Below are 27,855 nucleotides of genomic sequence, written 5' to 3'. Positions count from 1 at the left end.
CCTCATCACAGCTCCTTTTCTTCCAAGAGGAGACCAGGTAAGAACAGTCAGTACCTGAGACTGAGGGCAAAGGGGAGGGTGGACTGAGATGAGGACCTAGATTACAGAAGATGAGAGGAAGGTTGTGCTGAAGGCAAAGGGGGAAAGTTACACATTTTTCCCTTTGGACAGTTCTTACTGTATCTACCCCTTTCCACCACATTGCGGCCTCCTAATCTTCCGCCTTTGCAGGACATTCTATTTAGGACTGTTACTGGGTTGTGCATCAGTTGAGCAAGTAATCTATCTTTTCCAACGAACCGGACAGTGACCCATCATGGAGAGCTTGCTGGTGCTAAGCTGCTTCCCTCCGTGACCACAGACATTTCTCCACATCTTGGCATTTAAATCTACTTTATTTCAACAAGTGAATAAACAGTAATTCCCTGTATGGCTCTATCAAAATGTGTCCAGTAGTTATGCTGATAATAGGCATTTCCATTGTTTTTAAGTTTTTACTATTATATACGATGCTGCAATAAACAGCTTCTTCTGTATCGCTCTGAAGATTTGAATAGGAGCATTTCTTTTTGATAAAATCTGCAACTTTTATCATTAATAAGGCTTCAGAACTATGTAAAATCATTTTGTCAATTATCTCTTTATCCTGTGCTCATTAATTTTTTTTTCTGCATCTGTTGCAAATATTTTCTTCCAGTGCATCATTTTTAAAAATGTGTTTATGATGGTCTCATCCTACTAGGAAATATATCTATATGCGCTTTTCTGGACCAACCATTCTTCTTCTCTGATCTTTGTCACTGGGTTACAAATGTGTTTTTTTTGTAGCACTCTATATAAAAGGGGCTTCCCCAGTGGCTCAGCGGTAAAGACTCCACCTGCAGTGCAGGAAATGCAGGTTGGATTCCTGGGTCAGGAAGATCCTCTGGAGGAGGGCATGGAGACCCATTCCAGTATTCGCGCCTGAGAAATCCCATGGACAGAGGAGCCTGAAGGGCTACAGTCCATAGGGTCGCAAAGAGTCACATAACACTGAAGCAACTTAGCACGCATACACATTCTCTCTTCATTATTTTTCCTATAATTTTGTCCTTGGTAAATATCAGTCATTTTTCCAGATGAATGTGATCATCAGCTCGGCATTCCTCCTTCCACACTCCCACACTAAAAAAAGCTTCTCATGTGTTATTTGATTCTGAATAGTCCTCTTTGCATGCATGTACTAAGTCATTTCAGTCGTGTCTGAATCTGTGTGACTCGCAGGTAACAGTATTGGAGTGGGTTGCCATACCCTCCTCCAGGGCATTTTCCTGACCCAGGGTTTAAACCCACATCTCTTACATCTTCTGTGTTGGCAGGCAGGTTTTATTTTATTTTTTTTAAACCACTAGCGCCACCTGGGAATAGTCCTCTTTATCACTGACCATAGGTACAATATCTTCTCTTTTCTCCCTGAGGATGTTACTTGCCACTTTGGGGGATACTTCTACTCTTTGTCTTTTTGTCCTGAGAGTTCCTTTTTGTTTGTTAGTTTGTTTCTTCTTTTGTTTGCTTCTTTTGTTAAAGGACTTTCTTAAATGTCTAGATGTCCTTGAATGCCCCTTTTTAAGAGTAAGGCTGGACCAAGTTAATCAGAAGTCCCCTATGCATGGGCAGAACTGCTCAGCTTTCTACCTACAAATGACAGAAATACTACTGTTGTCACATGACTTGTCCTGGCATGAACAGGACTCTTCTCTTTGCCCCTTGGTCCTTTGCTTCCTCCCAGTGCACCTGGGTGGTACAGAGGCCAAGCAACATCTCTGCCCAGGAAGCAGGGCCTCCACCCCAGCCAGTTCAGCTGACTATGTGACCAGTGTGCCCTTGCTCTTTTCTCTTATCACATCCTATCTTCTCTCTTGTCTTCTTATAACATGGTGATTCCTTAGCTCTTTCTCTTGTATTCTTAAATCTTCTTAAATTCTCGGACAGACTTTAAACATTTCTTCTCCCCGTAGTTCAGTTTTTCTCAATGTTTTTTTCTAGCCCCAGTACACCTGAGGGGCATGCAAGTGCCCCTCAATCCAGTGACCAACTAGGATGTTGATTCTCACAGATGCAAAGTGGGGAGGGTCATGAAGGGAGACAGAGAAGCAAATGCGGGTTAAAAGGTCTACAGGTATGCCTGCTCACACACAAGTTGGGGACATTGCATTTCCTCCAAGTTCTTTCTCTAGTCTTTATTCCTCATTTTGAAGCCCTCTCATTGGATTTTCTATACAACCTTTGTTCCAAGGTGTCCCACCATAATTTTGTTCAAACAAGCCCAATTTCCTAGTAAATGATGGAGCAGGAAGAGCGGTACACTGTAGTCGGATCTTATTCTAACATTTAAAATTCTGCCCTGACATTTTCACCATTGCTCTGTTGTATTCTTTTGATAAAATTACATATCTTTTTTGTTCAGGAGGGGAATCAGATAAACATGTTTGTCCAGAATGAGCTGAAATTGTTTCCTAAGTTATTCTGGAGGTGCTATATGAAATGCTCTTTGCCCTATCTACAGATAATCAAGAACTAGTTAGAATAAGTACGTGTGCACTATGTCACTTCAGTCATATCTGCCTCTTTGCGGCCCTTTGGACAATAACCTCCCAGGCTCCTCTGTCCATGAGATTCTCCAGGCAGGAATATTGGAGTGGGTTGCTATACCCTCCTCCAGGGGATATTCCTGACCCAGGGATCGAACCCACATCTCTTATGTCTCCTACATTTACAGATGGGTTCTTTATCTCTAGCACCATCTAAGTGGCCCCTCATAAAGTGTAAATGTTCAGTGCCTTCTACAGGAATAGACTAGCATGTCTTCGACACATCTTTGATTTTGTGTAATTTCTTGTGAAAAAAGAAATGGGGACACAGGTGGTAACAGTAAGGGAAAACAAGATTTCATTTAATGGTGGCCTAGATTAATTCATGATATCACATTGCTTCTTTGCAGAGAGGAACTTAGCATTTGAGTTTTTCACCAAATGTTGGCTCCTTCATTCTCCAAACATCAGTTTGATTTGCCTTCATATATTTAGAGTATAGGTCTTATTTTCATCCTTTGGGCTTCTCAAATTGAAAACTGTATGCTTCATTGTAACTGCTACAGGTAGTTTTATAGGGTGATGAATGTCTTTTTCCATTTTGTTTTTCTCCAAGATTACTGTGGAAGCATGATTATTGAAGGAGAGGAAGCTCCAGTTGCCTATACATTGGATGATACTAAACCCGATGGCAGCTATCCTGCCATAATAGGGTAAGGCATGCTTGTGGTGGTGTGATGATCTTCCATATTGACAATATATTCCTATACCATCAATAATTGTGTCCCAAACTTTGTTCAATAATTTTTTACCCAATGTCACTTTTCTCCAAATCCAGCAGTAAGAAAGATCTTATTGATTTTCTACAAATAATGTCTTCTGGTAATTCCCTGATAGTCCACTGGTTAGGACTCCCTGCTTTCATTACAGGGGACACAGGTTCGATCCCTGCTCGGGTCCTACAAGTCACATGGCAAGGCCAAAAAATAATTTTAAATAATATCTTACAATGAATAAAAATTTAGAAAGGGATTAAAATATCAATAACATTTTAAACTGTGTTATACTAGTTTTCTTCTTCATGTTTAGCATGGGGAGTTGATATATTATGGTAAGCTATCTTTTGTGAAAGCATGATACGAAGATTTGACTTATGGTGTTCCACTAAGAAGGCTTCTCGCAGAGGCTACATGAGCATCAATGGTACTTATGTGGGATGCTGAGATTTCCCATAAGAGAGAAGCCAAGACCAGCCCAGTTCTCAGTTTGGTAGGGAAGAGCAACGTAGATGTGGATGTCATGGGGATGGAGAGGTGGTGATTACCTGGAACAGCCAAAACTGAGATGGGTCTTAGGATATGTATGAGTTTATTTCAGAGAGAGCCAAAGGTCAAAAGAGGGAGATCAAAACCAGTTGGTTAGTTGAAGACAATCATAGGGCTGGAAATGGAGGCAGATTCTAGAAGGCTGGGCAATTGGGAGAAGCATATTGAAGACAGAACCAAAGAACAAGAACTGGATGGAACTGTAAAATCTCAGGCTCATCTTAGATAGGCATTTGAGACCCAGGGTGTATTCCTGTTGACCAACATCCATATATGGGGAGATGACTTAGTCATGGTATACCCCCAGGCAAAAATTAAGGCCAGTGATCTGTTTTTAGTCCCTTGAATTCCTAAAACTAGAAGGTATCTTTTAATGTCAGGAATGTAACACCTAAATAGTAAAACATGGAACATAAGATAGTGTGTTGTTTGTTTCTTCTGGTTTACTTTTGATTTGTACACTAGACACATGTGTAGCTATAGAAATGAGCCCAAGATGATAGCATCCATTGATTTTCCCCCATTTTCTTGATTGTATGTTTTAGATTTATCCTTGCCCACAAAGCCAGAAAACTGGCCCGTCTTACTAAGGAGGAAAGGTAAGGAAAAAAGTATCTGTTCTTTCTTCCCTTCCTCTCTGCCTCCCTCCCTTCCTTCCTTTCCACCTCTCTCCCTTCCTGCGCTACCCTATACCCCTCTCCTTTTTTTCCTCTCTGTTTCTTCTTTCTACCTACTTTCAACTTCACTTAACTTTTAAACTTAGAGACTGCTTAATGTGTATTCCTAACATGACATGTCTGTTATGTTTCATCATGAGGGTCTTGTAGAGAGGCACAAGGCTGATAACTGAAGAACAAAGTATTCAAAATAATATTTGTTGAGTTTATCATACATAAGATACCATGCAAGGGGCTATGGAGAATACAAAAATAGATAAAGCCCAGGAGCTGAAAACTTACTGGGGGAGGTGAAAACCAGGTAAACAAACGACCCCTTGCAGGGCACTCTGCCATACATCCTGCATGAATGATGCATAACAATGAAAAAGTATAGGTACAGACTGACTAGGTTCCCTGGAGGTGGCAATTTCTTTCAGCAGTTGGTATTCACCACTACCAACTATTTATTCCCATACCACCCCTGATAACACGGTGTGCTTCTGGCATGGTGTGCATGCTTAGTCATGTCCGACTCTGCAAGTCCAAAGACTGTGTAGCCCGCCAGGCTCTTCTGTCCATGAGATTTCCCAGGCAAGAATACTGGAGCAGGTTGCCATTTCCTTCTCCAGGGCACATTCCCAACCCAGGGATCAAAGCCATGTCTGCTGTGTCTCCTGCTTTGGCAGGCAGATTCTTTACCACTGTGCCACCTTGGGAGCCTCCCTGATAACATATTTACCAACTAAGAGCCCCTGGAGGGCTTCCCAGGTGGCACTAGTGGTAAAGAACCCGCCTGCCAATGCAGGAGATGCAGGAGACATGGGTTTGATCCCTGGGTCGGGAAGGTCCCCTGGAGAAGGAAATGGCAACCTACCTCAGTATTCTTGCCTGGGAAATACTGTGGACAGAAGAGCCTGGTGGGCTACAGTCCATGGGGTCACAAAGAGTCGGACATGATGAGCGTGCACACGCAAGAGTCCCTGGATACATTATGGCACATCCTCTCCTGCCTCCATTCTTAGCTCGCTGCTTTATGACAATTGCCACCACTGTGCTTGGCCAGGGCTATGGAGGTCTGATTGGGCCACTTACCTAAAGAATGTCCCCACTAGAATATCAAGATCCAAGGAGGGATGGATTGGGAGTTTGGAATTAGCAGATGCAAACTCTTGTACATAGAATGGATAGACAACAAGGTCCTGCTGTATAGCACAGGGAACTATTTCCAATATCTGGTGATAAACCATAATGGAAAAGAATATGAAAAAAAGAATGTACACAAATTACATACAATAAAACATGTTATAAACCAATAAGAAAGTAGTATTATCTGTAAATATTAATAATTACAGTATTAAGTAAAATAAAATGTTGCAAAACAGTAAAAAAAAAATCTATGAAAGTAGGAAGTTTTGTCTGGTTGGTTCACTGCTGAATCTCCAGTGTGTGGAACAGATCTTTTCCCAATATGTCTTTTGATCATATTTATGGCTTATTCATTTTATACTATAATAAAGATTTAGCTTTTTATGAAATTAGGTTGATCTGTTTTTAAAATCATTGCTTCTGAATGGTCTATCATGCATAGAAAAGACTTTTCCATTTCAAGATTGTTTTAAATTACTCATATGCAGTGCTTTTCTGATTTCGTCTATTCTGTGTAAATCTTTAATCCTTCTGAAATATATTTTGGTGTAAGAAGTCACATAGGAGTCCAATTTTGCTTCTTTCAGGGTAGCCATTTCTCCCAGTGACATTTTATCAAATAACCTATCTTTTCTTCATGAGTTTAAAATGCTCACCTTTATGATTCTAAATTCCCTTATATATTTGGTTCTATTTAATTTTCTTTGTTCTGTCTGACTATTCCTCTGCTTCTGCTAAATTAGTCCTTTTATGTAAAAAGAAATTAGAAAGAAAAAATGAAAGAGAGAGAGATGGTAGGGTAGAAGGGAGGGAGGAAGGATGGAAGGAAGGAGGGATGGAAGAGAGGGAAGAAGGGAGGAGAAATTAGGAATTTTCTTTTTAAATTTATTTTATTGTAATATAGCTAATTTACAATGTTATGTTAATTTCTTCTGCACAGCAAAGTGACTCAATTATACATACATATACTAGGCATCTTCATATATTTTTATTTGTAGAAAGAGTTCCTGTATTTAAAATAATAATAATGATAATATTTTTGAAAGTCATTGACCTAAGTTTATATCACCTGTTAAATCCCATTTAACAATACTATTCTATAAAAATCAGAATGGAAATAAGTCTTATCTTGTACCTTAATTAACTAATTATAACTTTTGGCTTATATCTGACTCCCCCCATAATCTCTTAAGGGCTATCATTTATCAAGCCTTTTTACATATGTATCAGTTGTTGTGGAGATAGTGAGGGACAGGGCAGCCTGGAGTGCTGCATGCAGTCCATGAGGTCAAAAAATCGGACACGACTGAGCGACTGAACAACAACCACCAGTTACTCAACTGGAAACTTTATATGCTTTCTACCCATGGTTCTCAAACTTAATCACCTAGAAGGTTTGTGAAAACACAGATGCTGCCACTGCTGTTTCTGAGTTGGCAGGTCTGGGATGAGATCTGAGAGTCTGCATTTCTGACAAGCTCCCAAATGATGCAGTTGCTACTGGTCCTGGGGCCACACTGTCTTACCGTGTTAGTGAAAAATTCAGGCAAGTTTGTGGACAAAACTAAAGGTCGAAGAGCTTAAGTAACCTGCTTAAGACTTCACAGCATGGAAGAGACAGAAGCAGAATTCAAAGTTGTTCTTTCTCCACTTTGCGCATTTCCTCTTAGTGGGATGAGGAGAGAAGGAGGGTAGCAGGAATCCTATCTTGGTCCTCCCAGAATCTCCAGTGCTTAGGAAATTGACAACAGGTACACAAGGTTTCATTTGATGAAGGAGTAAATTGCCCTGTGCCCCTGGTGATGCAGGCAATACATCCCTTTCTTTTCATTATAACTTTTTGTGACCTCGTAGATTTCAGATACTGGAACTAAAATAAAGTGCCTTGTTTTGAAAAGTTAAGATCAAATGTCAAGTGGAAGCGAAAGTTCAGAGGCTCAGAATCTTTTTGAATGATGAGAATCATAGGTACCTCTTCCACTTTTGCTTCCTTCTTCATTTTCATTTATTTATTTTTTTCTCCCCTCTTCCCATAGGTTGAAGAAACTCTGTGACCTCTATGCAAAGGTTCTGGGCTCACAAGAAGCTTTGCACGTAAGGCTTCCCAATCCTTCCCTATGAGAGAGAGATCTTGCTTTTCTTTTTCTCTTTTTCTTTCTTTCTTTCTTTCTTTCTTTTTTTTTTCCGACTTTGGCAGCACTGTGCAGCATGTGGGATCTTAGTTCCCTGACCAGGGATTGAATCTGCACCCTGCAGTGGAAGCTGGGAATTGTAACTACTAGACCACCAGGGAAGTCCTGAGAGATCTTTCTTTGTTGTCTTGGGCCTAGCAGTGATGGGCTCAGGCAAGTCAGGTTCTAGAGCTCATGTTTTCCTTGATCTTTTCTTGGAGGGGTGTGCACAACAGGGCTGGTCAACTTATGAGTTGTCCCAGAAGGGATGGGCCCTGGCTAGTGGCAGCTTGAAAAGTGAAAATGAAGTCATTCAGTCATGTCTGACTCTTGGCAGCCACATGGACTATAGCCTACCAGGCTACTCATCCATGGGATTTTCCAGGCAAGAGTACTGGAGTGAGTTGCCATTTCCTTCTCCAAGTGGCAACTTAAAGACCCTGCAAACTAATGTGTTTTACGTGATGCTACCCTTGTCCCTGAGTTTAAAGCTCTTCCTGGAGCAGGGAAGCAATGCTAATTGGCTCAAGGTAAGCCTTAGCTGAGCTTCCTAGACATCTTTGCAGGTAGTTCTCCTCCCCTCTGCGTGGCTAAAGGCAGGATGATATGGGAGCCAGGGCAGTAGGGGCATTTGGTGATAATCAAAGGACCCAATGTGCCCATAACCAGTAACCATAACCACCACCCCCATCAATATTTAAAACAATAAGCCGACATTTCCTTCCATTCACCAGACTGCTGGGTTTTTAATGTTTTGACATGGATTACATCACCTTTTGAAAGCTTTTATTAAATCCAGTTATCCATGAATCATTTGAAGACAATGGAAAACAATGCACAAATGAGCGATTAAAGCATAAGGAAAATCTAATGAAGGGGCTAAGAATGTTTAACTTGTTAAGCCTCTTAAATCCAAATCTCTGCACCGCACATCATGACCTAGTTGAACAGCTCCATGGCTTCATCTTATCTCTTGAACATTTATTTTGCTCAGCTTTGCAATGGCTGACTTCCTCCTAGTCAAAAGTTGTTGTGGTTTTTGAATTTGTCATTTTTGTTCATCCTTTTAAAGCAAGAGTTACTTGTTATAGGTGAAACACATGCTCTTGAAGCTTCACAGAATTAATCCTCAGCAAATGAACAAGAATGACAAATTGATTGGTTTGGAGAGAAACATAATTATAATGAAGAATGGGTTTGTTTCATTTTTCACTGTCATACACCATTTAACAAGATTAAATATAAGCATAGCCTCTGGACACAAGGATACTGTGAGTGAGGTAGCAAAATCCAAACTCTATGCACATTAAAAATTAATCCTGTCACACCTGCTAAAATTGACTGGTCTTTCTATTTAAAAAATACAGTTCAAGATATTTCTTCCTGGTAGATACTCAAGCTTTGTTGAAGTTACGTTCTGAGACACCCTCAGGCTGAGGCAGTGCAGAGCTGAGGTTCCTCCAACCACCTGTGAGATGGTTGTTTGGGGAACCCCAGTGGGAGAGGAAAGCAGTTCTCATATTCCCAAAAAGCTGATCATTTTTAACAGGGGAACAGTCTCTTTTTCTTAGAAAAATATATATAATTAATTTCTGATGATAAAAATGAGTTGTTTGCTCTTGGCAGAGAGTGGCACTTGCTTTGGCATTTGTCCTGGGAGCAGGGAAAGGTGAAACATGAAGTCCAAACTTTCTTCTGATTGGCTGACTGGATATAGGCAGAGAAGGATGCTTATCACACTCAGATGCAGAGAGGGAAGAGGGCTGGGCTGGAGACATTAGAGCCACTTTTACCTAGCAGAGAGGGCCTTGTGCTTTGTTCATTGTTACAAATAGCTATCCAAAGTCCCATGTGTGACTGCAGTTGTTTTAAATGAAACATCTTTTCCAAATCTCTTTTTACAACTAACATTTTTCTCTTAAGACTTGCCATGTTGATTTTATTAACTTTTCAAAATAATGCTTAATGATAACACTTATGTTTACTTTTTATAATACAACTTGAACTTCACAAAACCTCAGCTAATGTTTTGCCTATTCATGGCAAAAACATATTTTTCAGGCTGATCGTTGCCTGCATGTATTGCCATCAATGGGCTTCAGCTGGTAAAGAATCTGCCTGCAATGCAAGAGACCCCAGTTTGATTCCTGGGTCAGGAAGTTCCCTTGGAGAAATGATAGGCTACCCACTCCAGTATTCTTGGGCTTCCCTTGTGGCTCAGCTGGTAAAGAATCTGCCTGCAATGCAGGAGACCTGTGTTTGATCCCTGGGTTGGAAAGATCCCCTGGAAGAGGGCATGGCAACCTACTCCAGTATTCTTGCCTGGAGAATCCCCATGGACAAAGAAGCCTGGTGGACTACAGCCCATAGGGTCTCAAAGAGTCGGACATGACTGAACGACTAAGCACAGGACCACACCGCACATTGCCATCAACAGAATTGCCTACATCCCATGAAAACATTAATTCGTCTGTCCTAGCTTCTCTTAACAAAGTTGACTTGCACCAAAAATGTGAATCTGGTCATTCTTTTTACTTAACAGGCAGTCTTTCTACTTTTTTTCCTCCTCCTTACTCCAGTAAGCATAAATCCTTTTTCAAACTTGTCCTGAAACTATTAGGCACTAAAAGCTTCTTAATACCTAAGACCACTTTAAACATGGAGCTAGACAATTGCAGTTTATGAACGGTACCTGGGACATGAATGAAGCAAGTGTGAAAACTGTCTAAGTCAGAATTTCTTAGAAGTTTATAACCAAGGACATTTACATGTCCAAAGTCATATCTCTGAAAACATCAGAACAGTAAGGCTTTATTTTAGACATAGGGCTTCCCCGATAGCTCAGTTGGTAAAGAATTTGCCTGTGGTGCAGAAGACCCCTGTTCTATTCCTGACTCAGGAAGATCCACTGGAGAAGGGATAGGCTACCCACTCCAGTATTCTTGGGCTTCCATTGCAGCACAGCTGGTAAAGAATCTGCCTGCAATGCGGGAGACCTGGATTCAATCCCTGGGTTGGGAAGATCCCCTGGAGTAGGGAACGGTTACCCACTCCAGTATTCTGGCCTGGAGAATTCCATGGACTGTAGAGTCCATGGGGTCACAAAGAGTTGGACACAACTGAGTGACTTTCGCTTTAGATATATGTTGGTTCTCCAGTATGAAGCCTACTGTGATGTGTTTGATTTATTCTGGATGAGATCACTTCCTTTGGTTCTCCTCTGAGTTTTTGTCACTCTGCCTTGCAGCCAGTGCACTATGAAGAGAAGAACTGGTGTGAGGAGCAGTACTCAGCAGGTTGCTACACTTCCTACTTTCCTCCTGGGATCATGACTCAATATGGAAGGTAGAGTAAAAGTGGGCTCAGTTCTAACTGAAATTCCCTGAACCCGAATCCATAACTCTAAGAAGGTTCATGTAGCTCTTCTCCCTTGTTTCTTATAAATGCTGGGGAAAAAAATCCCCAGATCCCCGGGGTTCCTTTGTATCTTGTGAATCTCACTACTGAAGTCATTGCAATGCCACATCATGGTGGTGCTTTGGGCTCTGAATTCCTCTGAAGGAGCAATCCCAATCAATAGAACCAAAGAAGACTGCAGCCTAAGATTAGGAATTTAGATAGGGGGTTCATGTATATTGTCAGAACTGTTTTTATAGCAAGTGTAGGGCTCAGTGAAACTTCTTCAAATGGTACCCCATAAGTGTCAACATGGGTACAGCATTATAAAAACAAATTGAGTTCTAGACTGGGGATAAAGGGACTTGGGTTCCACTCCTGATTCTACCAATAACCAACTTTTCCATCCTGGACAGGCCACTTCTCTCTGAACCTTATTTTCCTTATCAGGTGTATGAGAAAACACAAGGTAGCATACAGTAGACAAGAATCAGTATATTAATGAGAGCATACTTTTTTTAAACGTCTTTATTGGGATATAATTCACATACCATTACTTTGCCAACAAAGGTCTGTCTAGTCAAAGCTATGGTTTTTCCAGCAGTCATGTATGGATATGAGAGTTGGATTATAAAGAAAGCCGAGCGTTGAAGATTTGATACTTTTGAACTGTGGTGTTGGAGAAGACTCTTGAGAGTCCCTTGGACGGCAAGGAGATCCAACCAGTCCATCCTAAAGGAAATTAGTCCTGAATGTTCATTGGAAGGACTGATGCTGAAGCTGCAACTCTAATACTTTGGCCACATGATGGAAAGAACTGATTCACTGGAAAAGACCCTGATGCTGAAAAAGATTGAAGGCAGGAGAAGAAGGGGATGACAGAGGATGAGATGGTTGGATGGCATCACTGACTCGATGAACATGAGTTTGAGTAAGCTCTAAGAGTTGGTGATGGACCAGGAAGCCTGGCATGCTGTAGTCCATGGGGTTGCAAAGAGTCAGACACAACTGAGCGACTGAACTGAATTCACATACCATAAAATTCACCCATTCAAAATGCATAATTCAATAGCTTTGGCATTTTATAGTGTTGTGCAGACGAGTATGAATCATTAGTGTTTAGTTTATTGTAGTTAACAAGGTATGACAATAATACAGCAGTAACTATTACGACCGTTAGAGTATTACTAAACCAAGAGATCATTTGGTACCAAGAGCTCAATCTAAACAGAATAGGAAATGTACAGTGATGAGTAAAAGCCTGAGTATGTAACAGAAAAAAAAAAGGGGGGGGGCGTGAGTAAATGTAAACGGCTAATCAATCTGTTCATGAAAACCAGTCAAAGAAGGATTGAAACCTGCTTGTGAGAAGATACATAGTGGCTTTGGTTAGCACTGTCCCATCTTCCTGAAGATGGCAAAATATCATCTACGAGGTCATTCTGGGGTAAAAGGGCACCACCTGACTAGTTACTGGGTCAATAAGCTAATTTTTGTATAGGCTGATTGTAGACGATGTCAGTAATAATTGTTTCATTCATCACTTATTACCTATGTGCCAACTATTTGCCAAGCATTCTGCTGAAAACTTCAGTATAGGCAGACCTCGAAGATATTGAGGGTTCAGTTCCAGACCACTACAATAAAGTGAGTCACACAATTTTTTTTGTTTGTTTCCTAGTGCATAGTTTCCTTGTTAGTACAGTGATGAGTATCCCCACCTGTCAGGTGGGAGACCAGGGTTACATTCCCCGAAGCGGAGGTGAGCTCTTTTGGAGCTTCCCAGGTGGCACTGTGGTAAAGAGTCTGCCTGCAATGCAGGAGACTCCGGTTCGATCCCTGGGTTGGGAAGATCCCCTGGAGGAGGGCCTGGCAACCCACTCCGGTATTCTTGCCTGGAAAACCCTTCCTGAATACCCTTAGGCTCTGCAATCCATTCTGGCTAAGGATAATTCCAGATGATGCTGTGTATTTTTATCAGCATTCTAGTCTTTTATAATATCTTCTATTCTCCTCCTGTTGTTTTTTTTTTTTTTCTTGATGGCTGCAATAAGGGTAGGTGAAAGAAAACCCACCAATTCAAGCCAACTTTTGTTTTCTCTGAAAGGTCCAGTGGTGTGCAGTGTTGGCTAAGAGTGAGGGTATTAGCTCTGGACATCCACATCCATTATCTGGAATATAATGGAAACATGGAATAGGATGAATAATGCCATATTGATGGTGCCTCCCTTATGGTATTTTTGTCAGGGTAACAGCAAACTACCCCTCTTAGAAACCAAGTGCTGTGACCTCCTGTCCTATTATGTAGCATATGGGCTTCTTGTTGCTGTTGTTTAGTCACTCAGTCATATCAGACTCTTTGCAACCCTATGGACTATACCCTACCAGGCTCCTCTGTCCATGGGGATTCTTCAGACAAGAATACTGGAGTGAGTTGCCATTTCCTCCTCCAGGGGATCTTCTTGACCCAGGGATCAAACCTGCATCTCTTACATTTCCTGCATTGCAGGGAAATTCTTTACCACTAAGCCACCAGGAAGCCCAGGGCAATTTTCTTTAGTGGAGGCAATAGCCAAACAGTGCTGACATCAGAAGACTACCTTTCAGCAGCTGGAAGTAAGTTCTTCATTCTTGAAGGAAGGTCTAGGTGGACCTAATGTCCACCATAGATCCTGTACCTCCATATTCTCATCTGCAAAATGAGGATAATGATAGTATTGACCTCATAGGTTTGTGGTAAATATTAATGCACTTAGAAGAGCACTTGGTGCCCCCCAAAATGTTAACTGTTTATCAATTAATGCAATAAAACTCTTCACACTGATAAAGTGCTCAATGAATGGTTATTGTGGATAGTGATATTCACAGATTTGTTGAATGTTGCTGGTAAGAAAGGTTTTAAAAATCACTGGATCACACCCCTTACGGGATGGGAAAGCTGGAGCTCAGTGAGAGGACACTTTGGCAAATTCACTGGTGGAATGACCAGGTGGGAACTGGGGACACGGGTCTCCTTGCTCAAACCTGGTGAATCATAAAAGGAGCTTATCCATGACCAGGCACATATAGTCCCTCACTTCATGTACTCGAAGCAAATGCTTCTTTTACCTCGGTTGATGGCAGCCCCTTTACCTGTAAGCTCTTGGGGTAGGAGTGAATTGTGGCTTTTATTCCACTTTTGTCTGTGACAAAGATCATGCAAGAACTGAAGGAAACTGTGAACCTCATTCCAAAATTGCCATTGGACCTCCTGCCATTTAAAATCTGAGGGAAGTGATCAGCCTTGGTCTTTGTAGGAAGGCTCTCCTCTGGCTCTCTGAGACTGACCATTTTTATCTCTTTGCTTTCTTTTCAAGGGTTCTACGCCAGCCAGTGGGCAGGATTTACTTCGCAGGCACAGAGACTGCCACACACTGGAGTGGCTACATGGAGGGGGCTGTGGAGGCTGGCGAGAGAGCGGCCCGAGAGGTAGGGCCTGAGGTCATGCGCTGTGGAGAAGGAAGTAACTCAGGGTCCTAACAAGCAGGTTAAAGATGTCTGAGATCCTGGAGGCCAACTCCCCATTAACCCCCATCTGAAAAACCACAAAACACCCTTTAACAGTAGTCTCGGGTGAAATGAACACCTTAACCCCAAAGTAATGAGTCCAAGGTAAAAAGACTCCATGGGGCAAAATATCACCATAGCTATACTTGAGAGAGAACCTCGGTCTAATATTATGAAACCGAACATGTTTACCCTAGGACTCAGAATTCATTTATGTATTTTCTGACAGTTCCGCTGGTCTCATCCCTATTAAGGTGTGTTTGCAGCTACTGAGATTTATTGTGAGTCTAATGATTGTGCTTAGTCTCTCAGTCGTGTCTGACTCTGTGTGACCCAGGCAAGAATACTGGAGTGGGTTGCCATGCCCTCCTCCAGGGCAACTTCCCAATCCAGGGATCGAACCCAAGTCTCCTGCATTGCAGGCAGATTCCTTACCACTGAGCCACCAGGGAAGCCCAAGATGCCACAGATGAAAGGTCTTTTGGATATTTTTTGAAGGTTCAGTGGACTACACTGGCTTTTACCCTGGGGTGTTTAATGGATATCCCAAAAGACATTGTTAGTCTGTATTTAAAGAGCAGATTAGGAGATTAAGAGAAAGATTAGTAGATTGGGAGAAAGACAGTGTTGTTTTTGTTATTCACCAAAATGCTCTTTCTTTTCAGATCCTGCATGCCATGGGCAAGATCCCAGAGGATGAAATCTGGCTGCCTGAACCAGAGTCTGTGGTAGGTTCTATTTTATTTCATGAATTTAAATTTCTTTACTTTGAGAACAGTTATTTGCAAATAGAACACACTTGTATATATTCACAGACCCTCCCCGTAATGATTCAACCCATGGATGTTTAAAGGGATGTCATGGGTTAGGGCAGAGGGGAGGGATTTAGAAGAACTTTGATAAATTTGTAGCTGCCACATGCCTTGCAGATTATCAGGAAAAAATATTTTTTTGGTCAGGTGAGATTACTCAGAGAGTTCTAGGCTTATTAAGAACTCGATAAAGGTCTCTTGAATAAACCTCTAACCTGGTGATAGGGTGGAGGAAATGAAGGGAAGATAACTCAGTATCCTCTGTTCAGAGGGCAAAGAAGTAGAATGAAACAGAGCAGATTTAAATTAAAAATGCATTTTCAATATGCCTCTCATTTTGTAATAAGACCCCAGGAGATTTTCCTGACTGGAAGGAAGGATACATAGAGGGATAGAGTGAAATGCATTGCAGAGGACAAGTGTCTGAAAGGTCAGAGTTACTCGTCTATCAGGTAGAAGGTCAAAGGCAATAGCCTGGCCACCCCAAAGTCTTTCTCTTAGTGCTTCTGTCAGAGATGGGATTGAGGACTGAGTGGACCACAGATCAGTTCACTCGACACATTTATTGTGCAACCTGCCCCTGGCACAATACTTACTGTGCCATCAGCCACTGGGATAATGGTACAACCTCACTTTCAGAGCTCAGCACGTGGTGGGGAGAAGAGATGACAACCTAAAAGCCCCATGTGCGATGAAGATGACGTGCTGAGAATGTAAAAAGAGAGAGTCAACTTAGCTTGGGGACACTGGAAAGGCTCCTGGAGGAAGTGAGGGGGAAACTGAGGCTTGAAGTTAGTGGTCAGAGTTAGCTAATTCAAGGGCCCCGTGGTTGGAGAGCATCACTGACTCAATGGACGTGAACTTGGACAAACTCTGGGAGTTGATGAAGGACAGGGAGGCCGGGCATGCTGCAGTCCATGGGGTCGCAGAGAGTCGGACATGGCCAAGCAACTGAACAACAACAACTTGTGGGGAATGGAGATGAATGTTCTGAGCAAAGGGAATGTGATGTTTCATGGCCTGAGGTTGGCAAATGTGAGTCACATTCAGAGAACTGGGGGAAATACAGACTTCTTGGAGCAAGGTGCACAAGCCCTGTACTGACACCAAGTATTCTCTGACCCCAGGATGTCCCTGCGAAGCCCATCACCACCACCTTCTTGCAAAGGCATTTGCCCTCCGTGCCAGGCCTGCTGAAGCTGATTGGATTGACCACCATCATTTCAGCAACTGCTCTCGGCTACCTGGCCCACAAGAGGGGACTCCTGGTGCGAATCTAAAGAGAGGGCATCTGTAACCACACCCTGGTGTGTGGGTTTGGGGGAAAGCATTGTAATAAAGTTCCACAAAGATGCAAAGAATTTAGAGTGAGGAGGGGAGCATGACGATCAGTCAGACTTTCTGACCACAGGATACACAGTCTCTCTTTCTCCATTTGGACACCTGTGTATTGTCTAGTACCTAGCTTAGCAGTCTGTCTCACCCACTTCCAAGTTCACTGGCTCCAGAATCTTTACAGTAGTTAAATTGGCTTGTGAAACGTCCTTGCTACCCTACTATACATCGCCCAGGCACACACACACACACACACACACACACACACACACACACACCCCACTACTGTTTTCTTCCCTCTATGGCTTTGTGCTTGTCCTTCCTCTTTCCTGTAATGTCCACAACCTTCCAGGTTCTCTGCATTTGTCCTTAGAATCCCATACTGTTACAGCTGGAAGAACTTAGACACCATCCCAACCCTTACTTTCTATTTTAGAGTTGAGCAAACTGAAATGGAGAGAGGAGGAACTTAATGGCTCAATGTCCACAATAAGCCACTGATATTTTGGTGACTAGGACACAGGTCCATTGCTTTATCCTGTCTCTCGGGATGGATTGCCCAATCACCCTTCTCTACTCCCTGCCAAGGTCGCTGATAGTGTTCCCTTGGGTAGGTTTACTCTTTACTAAGTTGTTTTGTGCTACTCAGATGCTACTACTCAGTGTATATCCTTAAGTCTTACTGTCTTGGGCAGTGTGTCTTCAGCTCATTTTACTTTTTTTTCATGGTAAGAGTTCTTGTCTTGTCTTCCTTTTGTATCCTCCACTGAATCTGGATACAAAGGTTGGTGCACATTTGGGTAATTCAATAATTCAAATAAAGTTGATTGACCAGATGTCTGTTGTCTTTTCTTTTTGGGTAATGACTTTCAGGGGTTTTGATAGATCAAATCAAGATTCAGTATTAGGCATATAATTGAGGCTTAAAAGCATTTAGTCAAAATTTCCTTGAAGCTCAGATGATGCATGCATTTTGACTGTGTGATCCATCATGGGTGGCGTCTATGTGAGCACTTGGCAAGTGATTTATAATGATATGATAAGGATGCTAAAAGACAGAGCTCCTTGTTCCTGCCCCCCAAAATGCTGTCAAAATAATTGACATATTAAGCAAGATGCTTTAACAATTAAGATAATTGCAATATTTCAGTTGACCTTTCATATGCCTGTTAATGCAAAGCTTTTTACTAGGTACACTCATTAATTTAAAACCACAGTCCACAGTCCATTAAATCCTATTTGAACTACTTTTTAAATGAGATCTTCATTTCAAAGTACTCATACATTTCAACTCCCAAGGTCAGCTTTTATCAGGATATATTTTAAATCCATAAATGACAATTCTCACATGCTCCTTTAGAAAATGAATGTTATTATTCTTAGCATAAATGACATTTAAGAAATCTCCCAGGAGTAATCAATAATAATATAGTTTCTGATTTTACAGTGACATTTACACTTGTGAATTTGTAGGAACTTTAGAGACTAAATGAGGAGATGAAAAAACCAACTAAGACTTATGAAGTGATTTCCCTAGCAGTCTGGTGGTTGGGACTCCGAGTTTCTACTGCAAGAGGCACAGTTTGGATCTCGGTCAGGATACTAATGTTCTCACATGCTGTGTGGCACGGCCAAAATAAAAAGACTTCTGCAACAATTTTGGTTTTTGTATCTGTCTAGAAGTATAATGTATTTGGCCTAGGAGTGTCTACTTGAGCATGTTGCCCTTTAAAACAGCCCCACCCACCCTGAGAGTTGTCATACTACTCAACTCCAGCATATCCATTAAGTGAAAGATGTTAGTTGCTCACCAGGCTCCTCTGTCCATGGAATTCTCCAGGCAAGGATTCTGGAGTGGGTTGCCATTCCCTTCTCTGGGTTATCTACCTGATCCAGGGATCAAACCCGGGTCTCTTGCATTGCAGGCAGATTCTTTAGCATCTGAGCCATGAGGGAACACCCATTATGAAAGAGTCAAGTAAGGGATTACCTGCTTCAGGAATCTCCTGGACCACTCGTCCTCCAACCAGGCCAGTGGAGGATGCCCAGTGTTCTCCCAGTATCACTTCTTGTTCTGTACGACATAGAAAAGAAAATGAAAGTGTTAGTCACTCAGCCATGTCTGACTCTTTGAGACCCCATGGACTGTGGCCCTCCAGGCTTCTCTGTCCATGGGATTCTCCAGGGAAGAATACTGGAGTGGGTTGCCATGCCCTTCTCCAGGGGATTTTCCCAACCTGGGGATCGAATGTGGGCCTCTCACACTGCAGGCAGGCTCTTTACCATCTGAGCCGCCAGAGTAGCACTTAAACTGTGATACTGCAATTATGACATCTTGTTAAATTACATGACTTGAGGTGCCAAGTTACATTCGATATTAATTACCAAGGTAAATCCTGAGATAGATGAAAATGGGAAACTTTAAATGAAAGACCTAAAAACCGATTTCTTGTCTGATGAAACCTCTCACCAGTTTTGAGTGTATGAAAAGAATGAGAATTAATTTTTTTTCTTGAAATATAGTTGATTTACAATATTCTGTTAGCTTCAGGTGTACAGCAAAGTTATTCAGTTACATATATATATACATACATACATACATATATTCTTTTCATTCTCCTGTTATAGGTTTTTTTTTTTTTTCAAGAAAATGGATATATGTGGAATCTAAACAATTATACAAATGAACTGTTTTACAAAACAGAAATAGACTCACATAGTACACAAACTTATGGTTACTAAAGGGGAAAGAGGGGAGGGATAAATTAGGAGTTTGAGATGAAAATATGAACACTACTGTATATAAAATGGGATTCCCAGGTGGCATTAGTGATAAGGAATCCGCGTGTCAATGCAGGAGAATTAAGAGACGAAGTTTCAATCCTTGAGTCGGAAGATCCCCTGGAGGAGGGTGTGGAAATCCACTCCAGTATTCTTGCCTGGAGAATCCCATGAGCAGAGGAGCCTGGTGGGCTACAGTCCATGGGGTTGCAAAGATTCGGACATGACTGAAGTGACTTAGCATACATGCATGAGAATATAAAATAAATAGCAAGGCCCTACTGTCTAGCACATGCAGGGGATTTGAAGGGGTAGATTCGTGAAGAGATCTCTTTAGAGAGAGCTACCATTCTTGAGTCCAACCCATCCCAAAAGGGAAGGCCAGGGTTTTACCTTCTCATCTGAAGCCTTGTGAGAAGGGCTTCAAGGAGACCCTTTAGACTACTTGAAACACCCCAGAGGAATTTAAAGTCTTGGCTTTTGTTCAAGACGCTTCTGACTAGAGAGTGAGGGTATGCCACCGAAACTGCCAGAAAACAGAAGCTGCATGGGATCAACACTGAGGAACAAAGGAGGGGTCTTCCTGTGTTATGGTAGTCAAAGTCAGAAAAGGCCAGCACAAAATTCCCTGAAAAAAAAAATCTGTAAGTGTCCCCACAAGAAAAAGTCAGTTCTCATAACAGCCAGACCCAGAGCACATAAAACTATCTTAGAAGAGGACGGGTCAAGTAGGAATGTTCAGGAGCCATTTTCCCTCCTCCCTTTCCACACTCAACCCATGAAGTCCCAGAATTCACAGTTGGCAAGATAAGCAAGGAGCGGAAAAACTAACCACAGGCTCCTGCAAGATCCTAAATCAAGTTTAGAGGTTTGCTTTTTCCACAATATTAGACAGCTTCCCTGGTGGCTCAGATGGTTAAAAAAAAAAAAAAAATCTGCCTGCAATGCAGGAGACGCTGGTTCGATACCTGGGTTGGAAAGATCCTCTGGAGAAGGGAATGGCAACCTACTCCAGTGTTCTTGCCTAGATAATTCTATGAACAGAAGAGCCTGGTGGGCTACAGTCCCTATGGTCACAAAGAGTTGGAGATGACTGAGGAACACACTTTCACACTTTTAATATTAGACATTCAAATTATTGAATTGAAGCTGTGCTTTGTGATTTAAAGAAACTTTAGGATTGCCTCTAATTTAAGAGTGCTTGGTAAAATCATAGACCTGCCCAGGTTTTCAGCAAGAAGGGAAGACATTTCTCTCACTGTTCAGGTTTAAATGAACAACAGAAGATAAACTTGTGATTTCTATGCATCCTATTCAATGCACTGGTGTTATTGTCACCTATTCATGGGAGCAGAGACTGTCTTCTATTCATCTTTTCATCTTCCTTATCACTATAGTGTATAAACCATCACAATTTCTCAAAAATAAATGAATAGATTCCTGTAATTTTCATTATAACTTTGGATTTGATGATCTTATCATACCTACTCTTTTTAAAGAGAATGTATCAGTGAGAGCTAATTTTCATGTTTCCTCATATTCATTTTGAAAGTATCAACTGCCTTGATCATATTTTAGTTGAGGTAGCTCTAATAAGTGGTTGGATCTGGTTTTCTTCTTGAGTAGGTGATGAGTCTAAAGCAATGATTCTCAACTGAGGGTACACACCAAAATTACTGGGGTGCTTTGGAAAGACCCACATGTCTTCACACTTTACATGGGGAGTTTAATTTAGCAGATTGAGAAGAAGGCAAGTATCTTCATAGAACTTTGTGAAGGTTTTGCGTGAGTGCTAAGTCACTTCAGTCATGTCCGACTCTGCAACCCCATGGACTGTAGCCCACCAGGCTCCTCTGCCCATGGGATCCTCCTGGCAAGAATACTGGAGTGGGTTGCCATGTCCTCCTCCAGAGGATCTTCCTGACCCAGGGATCAAGCCCAGGTCTCTTACATCTTCTGCATTGACAGGTGGGTTCTTTACCACTAGTGCTACCTGGGAAGCCAGCATATACACATAACTAAAACTAAAACTAAAACTGAAAAATTAAAAAAAAAATTTTTGTAAGTGGTCAGAAGTGGATCCTTGCAGGTAGGACAGCTGCTTTTGTGATCCTACTACTCTGGCCACAACAGATTGGACTAGGGTTGATTCCTGAGTCAAAGGTAGAACTCTGTGAGTGGGCAGTGGCCCATGAGTTGGCCTGACCCAAAGCCTTTCTATGGCAGTCGTGAAGATAAAATGGACACAAGGAGGGGCAGACTAAGGCACTGGAATGGAGAAATGATGGCTGATTCCAAGGGAGTGACAGTAGAGTGGTTCCTGTGTCACTCGACCTATTGATGCCTCTCAGCAGCAATGGCCAATGTTCCAGGGCATTAGAAGTGTCCTGAACCCTAGTGGCCTAATCTCCCTGACTTCTACACTTCCTCTAGTTTTCCTATAGAAACTCAATGTATCTAACAGAGATGTCTTTTTTTTTCCTGCCAACATTCACCTCCCTCCTATCTGCTTCCTCTTGAACTTCAACTTCTGCTTGTCCCCAAAGACCCCTGTCACTGTATACCTTTTAGGGTCTTGTCTCCTGGATAATCTGGTAGGATCCCTTAACTTCCATCTTAGCCTTGGCTCCAAACTAAGAAGAATGGGTTCCCATTCCCACAATAAATTACGTGTTGTAACCAAAGAGAGGACTTCCCAGGTGGTGCTAGTGGTAAACAATCTGCCTGCCAATGCAGGAGACATAAGAGATGGGGAAAGTCTAGAATGCTCTGTGCTCTAAGTGAATGTAAAGACAGCTTGGTGTAATGTGGTGGTGGGCTTGTCATTTGTTTCCTGTTAGTTTGTTTTTTAAGTGCTGAACAAGGCTCATCCGAGTGGAAACTTCTCCTGGAGAGTGATCTTAATGACATTTCAGCCTGTGGACAGTGGAAGCCAAACCCCTGTATTAGAAACAGCTGATCTAATCAGACCCTGCACTTAGCCTGGGCTGCTCCTTTCTGATGTGATTGTTTTTGGCATTTCTGCTGAGATCTCACAGTGAGTCACTGACAAGACACACCACTCCAGCAGAAAGATATTTTAGCCTCTGGCCTCCATCCATGATCACTTTGACCTCTTCTTTCACCCTTCTTTACATCTCTAATCCTCAGCCATTTCTTCCTCAAGCATTCTGGTTCAGTTTATTCTCTTCAAAAATCCATTTCCATGCCAGGCAGAATGCTCAGTGGCACTGAGCTTTTTGCTCTTGAGTTTGACATCTATAACTGTCTTACCTCTAGGCCATCTTCATTGCATTACAGTTTCTTTTCCCTAACCTGCTGTCAAAAATATCTTTTCATGACAACCCACTCCAGTATTCCTGCCTGGAGAATTTCATGGACAGAGGAGCCTGGTGGGCTACAGTCCATGGGATCTCAAAGGGTCAGACACAACTGAAGTTTCTTAGCACACACAGGCTTGCATGTAGAAGACACTGTACATCATCTCATTTTATCATGAAATCATCCCTATCTACATTTTGCAGATGAGGAGTCTGACTCTCAGAGATGCTATGAGCCTAAGGTCTCATAATCAGTTAAGAATGGACATGCCTTCTAAGCCACACTGTTACAGCTTTTCAATGATTATAATAACCTGATGTTAAAAAGTGAGTAGTTATTTTTTTAAAAATGTCCTTTCAGCATTTGTGTTATATATTTCTGGAGCTGACACTTAGTTAAACAATCTGCTGTTGTGTTTAGGTATTTGTTTATTGTCTGCTACCTCCCAAAGAATTTGAGACAACATCCAGCAGTACATGAACATATAAACTTAATAAAACAAAAACAGAAGCTCAAGACTCATGCCAAAAAGGAGATGATGGGTAAACTCTAAGTGGATAAACAGAAGATGGATGAAGAGCTGGCCACAGGGAAGGACAACTGCTATCTAAGTGCAGAATCTGAGTTAGCAGGGACACATTGACCCAGGCCTGAGATGATGCTATTTTGTTTTGTCACACTGGTGAAATATTACATTAGAAATCCTCTTGGATCAAGGTTTCTCAAAATAGACATTCAACTCACCAGGTAGATTCCTGGCAGTCTTTGTTGTTGTTCAGTCGCTCAGTCGTGTCTGACTCTTTGCAACCCCATGGACTGCAGCACACCAGGCCTCCCTGTCCTTCTATCTCCCAGAGTTTGTTCCAAGTCTTGTCCACTGAGTCAGTGATGCCATCCAACCATCTCATCCTCCATTGCCCCCTTTTCCTCTTGCCCTCAATCTTTCCCAGCTAGTATAAATAAGCTTCATCAAACTGTGGTCAACCTAGAATAAAATCTACTCTGAAAATGAATTTCTGGGGAGCATCAGCTTGAGGTGACTGAAGAATGTTGGGAGGCCCAAGGATTCCTCCTTCCCCATGGCTTTCTGGGCTCCTCTTTCTGCCCTCTTCTTCCACATCAGCTTTTCCTCATGTATTTCCTTGACTTCTGCTAGGAGCCCTTCCAGTTTGTGACCTCCTCCTTTCCAAGATCCTGTTGATGCCCAGAGACAAACCCACGCACCTATGATCAATTAATCTATGACCAAGGAGGCAAAGGATTCCAAGGAGTCAAGGAGAATTTTCCCTGGTGGCTCAGATAGTAAAGAATCTGCCTGCAATGTGGGAGACCTGGGTTTGATCCCCGGGACAGGAAGATCTCCTGGAGGAGGGCATGGCTACCTACTCCAGCATTCATGCATGGAGAATTCTCTGGACTGAAGAGCCTGGCAGGCTGCAGTTCACAGACTCCCAAAGAGGCAGACATGACTGAATGACTCATGCTTTCACTTTCAAGGAGACACAAATATACAATGGAGGAAAAGACAGTCTCTTCAATAAGTGGTGTTGGGAAAACTAGACAGGTCCATGTGAAAGAGTAAAATTAAAACCCTCTCTAACATCATACAGAAAAATAAACTCAAAATGGATTTAAGACATAAATGTAAGACCAGGTACTATAAAATTCCTAGAGGAAAGCATAGGAAGGATACTCTTTGACATAAATGGTGCCAAGATCTTGCTGATGGAGAGAAGACGGTGCCATGCATGTCCAGTGTTTCCCAGGGACCAACAGGAGGATGCTACAGGATACTTTTCATGGCTTGCCCTCAGAAAGGTGGGTTCCTTATTTGAATGAGCTCCATGAAAAAGTGGATGGGTGAGAGAACCAAAACATAGGTGGAGGGAGCGGGGAAGGCTCCAATGAGTTTGGCTGGCCTTTTGTCTACAAAGCTGACCGTGGCCTGAGAACCTTCTCCCAGGACTTGTACCTGTGGACAGTACTATTTCCTCTGCCTCGGGTGTCCTTCCCTATTGTCAGCCTGAAGAATGGCTATATTTTGTCTTCAGCCACTCAGCTCCAGAATATCCTTCTTCAGGAAGGCAAGGGGAAGAAAGCCAGCCCATATCCTTCCCCCTAAAGCCAACCCATCGAGGCTTGTAATGCCAATCACACAGAACACCTGGCTTGGTAGGGTGACCCGGACAGCTGAGTGGAGGGTGTTAGTCAGTCAGTCGTGTCCAACTCTTTGTGACCCCATGGACTGTAGCTCACCAGACTCCTCTGCCCATGGGATTCTCCAGGCAATAATACTGGAATGCCTTGCCATTTCCTCCTCCAGGGAATCTTCCTGACCCAAGGATCAAACTCAGATCTCCTGCATTATAGGCAGCTTCTTTACTGTCTGAGCCACCAGGGAAGCCCAGGTGAGTGGGGCAGAACACCAGATCCCCGGTTGATAGGTGATTCAGTCATGGTTCCATGGAAATGAGTGCAAGTAGATTCAGGGGCCCAGACCTCAACAGGGGTATGAAAGGTCTGCTTCAGCTGGGAGGGTGGGGATGTAGGAGACTGGCAGCATCTGGGCTCCAGTGATATGTGTGTCTCATAGGGAGATGTGGTGAGAACAGGGTGAGATGCTCAGTGCTGACCCCTGACCTCGGACCATCCCAGACCCCATCTTTTCACAAAGGGTCTACCTGAGGGGACATGACAGAGGCTCCATGTCCAGTAGCCATCAGCAGTCCCCTGGGAATTCTGTGGGAGGCTCAGCCTCTGCTCATTGGCCTGGGGGAGGGAAAGCCTTCCTGCCTGAACTTGAAAGGGTGTCCTGCCCCAGATTAAGATTTCCTGTTGTTATTCTCTGCCAACTTCCAGAGAAACCCAGACTGAGAATGGCTGGACCCTCGCATGGCAAGCTCTTCTTTTCTGCTGAATGCTCCTTGACCACCAAGACTGTCATTTCCCTTTGGCTCACCCTGGCTTCCCCCCTCCCCCCATCCCCATGATGCCTCTGCCCCAGGAGACAGAATTGTGCCAGGCACGGGCTTTTTCTTTCTGTCTCACAAGGACTGGCCATGCAGATCCAGTTTTCCTGGACATTGATCTATAAAGGATGTTATCTGCCAAGTGCTTGAAAGCACCCACCTGATGCTAAATAACCCTGCTGCATGCATGCTAAGTCGCTTCAGTCATATCTGACTCTGTGACCCCCATGGACTGGAGCCCGCCAGGCGCCATGGAATTCTCCAGGCAATAATATTGGAGTGGGTTGCCATGACCTCATCCAGGGGATCATCCTGACCCAGGGATCTTCCTGACCCATGTCTCTGGCATCTCCAACATTGGCAGGCGGGTTCATCACCACTAGCGCCACCTGGGAAGCCCAAACAATGCTCATACTGTCCTAATACTGTCCTGTGTCTTTACCTAACTAGAAATGTCTACATTGGACATGTTCAAGCATACTTGGCTCTGGGGGTGCAGAAGGTGGAGGAAAAGACTGGCCCAACTTTGAGAAGCCAGAGGTGACCTTCCTGGATGCCTCTGTGTCAGTCCCAGCCCTTGAAGTGAGCTGAGGCAAGACTGGATTTGTTCCTTTCTGTGCTTGTTAATTTTAATTTGTTAATTTTGTATTTCAGCCAGACACCTGGTTTCCCCTCAAGATTGGGCATGTCATAAATGATCGAGTGAAATAAATAATGAATAAATGCTTCTCCCTTGGATTCCAATTTAAATCCAAGGAGCCCTGGTGAGATCTGAGGACTGGTCTTGTCAATTATTTCTTCCAGACTGACCTCCGGTTACTAATTGGCTCATTTAAATTCCTTCTTTTGAGGACATGTTACAATGGAAGTAAAATAATTAAAGAGCAAAAGACTTGAGTTTGTGGTTGGATATGTTTGAAGCTATGTGATTATCATTATGATACTGGGCACCATATGAAATTGTGGGCCAGGGAAACGATAGAGGGTTTTTATAATTTTTCTCTTGCAGATGATGTTTCCTAGTAAAATCTGAATATTAATGAAAATCCTTGATCCTTACTTGCTTATATCTCTATGTGTACCCCAAATACTATCTTTAAGGCAGTGCATTCCAAACTTTTTCACATCATATCAGAAAGAGGAAAAAATGATTGTATTTATATGGCATATTTTGTAAATGGTTAAGTTTACTCCAGGTGGCTCAGTGGGTAAAGAATCTGCCTGCAATGTAGGAGATTCAGGAGACCCAGGTTCGATCCCTGGGTAGGAAGATCCCCTGGTGATGGGAATGGCAACCTACTCCAGTATTCTTGCCTGGAGAATCCCATGGACAGAGGAGCCTGGAGGGCTACAGTCCATAGGGTTGCAAAGAGTCAGTCATGACTGAAGTGACCGAGTACGCATGCATGTAAGGTCAGTCCATGCTTGAAAGTGAGAAGCTTGAGTGCTCCAGCCATATGACACCTCCACCCAGAGGGTTAATGGCCTCCAGATTCTGCACACATTTGAGGCAGCCTTATCATCTGGGAAGACATGAAACATAATTTAAACAAATATGTAATTTGAAATCTTTATGGAGGGAAAGTAAATACAATGATGTGCTGTGCTTAGTTGCTCTGTTGTGTCCAACTCTTTGTGACTCCATGAACTGTAGCTTGCCAGGCTCCTCTGTCCATGGGATTCTCCAGGCAAGGATACTGGAGTGGGTTGCCATGCCCTCCTCTAGGAAATCTTCCCAATCCAGGGATAGAACCCAGGTCTCCTGCATTGCAGGTGGATTCTTTACCATCTAAACCACCAGGGAAGCCCAAAGACAATGATAAG

The 27,855-nt window shown here is 42.7% G+C and overlaps 1 protein-coding gene across 2 annotated transcripts in view; it reads left to right on the top strand.

The window, feature by feature from the left end:
- Positions 1 to 17,796, top strand: part of MAOB (monoamine oxidase B) — a 121,022-nt gene extending 103,226 nt beyond the window's left edge. Inside the window, exons 9-15 of one of the 2 annotated variants that reach the window (XR_011446122.1) lie at positions 3,187 to 3,283; positions 4,441 to 4,494; positions 7,737 to 7,794; positions 11,119 to 12,914; positions 14,624 to 14,735; positions 15,479 to 15,541; positions 16,753 to 17,796. Coding sequence is in view for 1 of the 2 variants with exons in the window: in XM_070289924.1 (XP_070146025.1) it covers positions 3,187 to 3,283; positions 4,441 to 4,494; positions 7,737 to 7,794; positions 11,119 to 11,216; positions 14,624 to 14,735; positions 15,479 to 15,541; positions 16,753 to 16,905 (635 nt within the window). In the remaining variant the exon portion in view is untranslated. The remainder of the gene's footprint in view (positions 1 to 3,186; positions 3,284 to 4,440; positions 4,495 to 7,736; positions 7,795 to 11,118; positions 12,915 to 14,623; positions 14,736 to 15,478; positions 15,542 to 16,752) is intronic. The other variant, XM_070289924.1, reaches the window with a different exon arrangement.
- The last annotated feature ends 10,059 nt before the right edge of the window (positions 17,797 to 27,855 follow it).

The sequence above is a fragment of the Ovis canadensis genome, chromosome X, assembly GCF_042477335.2.
Source record: "Ovis canadensis isolate MfBH-ARS-UI-01 breed Bighorn chromosome X, ARS-UI_OviCan_v2, whole genome shotgun sequence".
Taxonomy (NCBI): Eukaryota; Metazoa; Chordata; class Mammalia; order Artiodactyla; family Bovidae; genus Ovis; species Ovis canadensis.
Note: the sequence above shows the minus strand (reverse complement) of the source record. Positions and strands in the feature narration are given on the sequence as shown.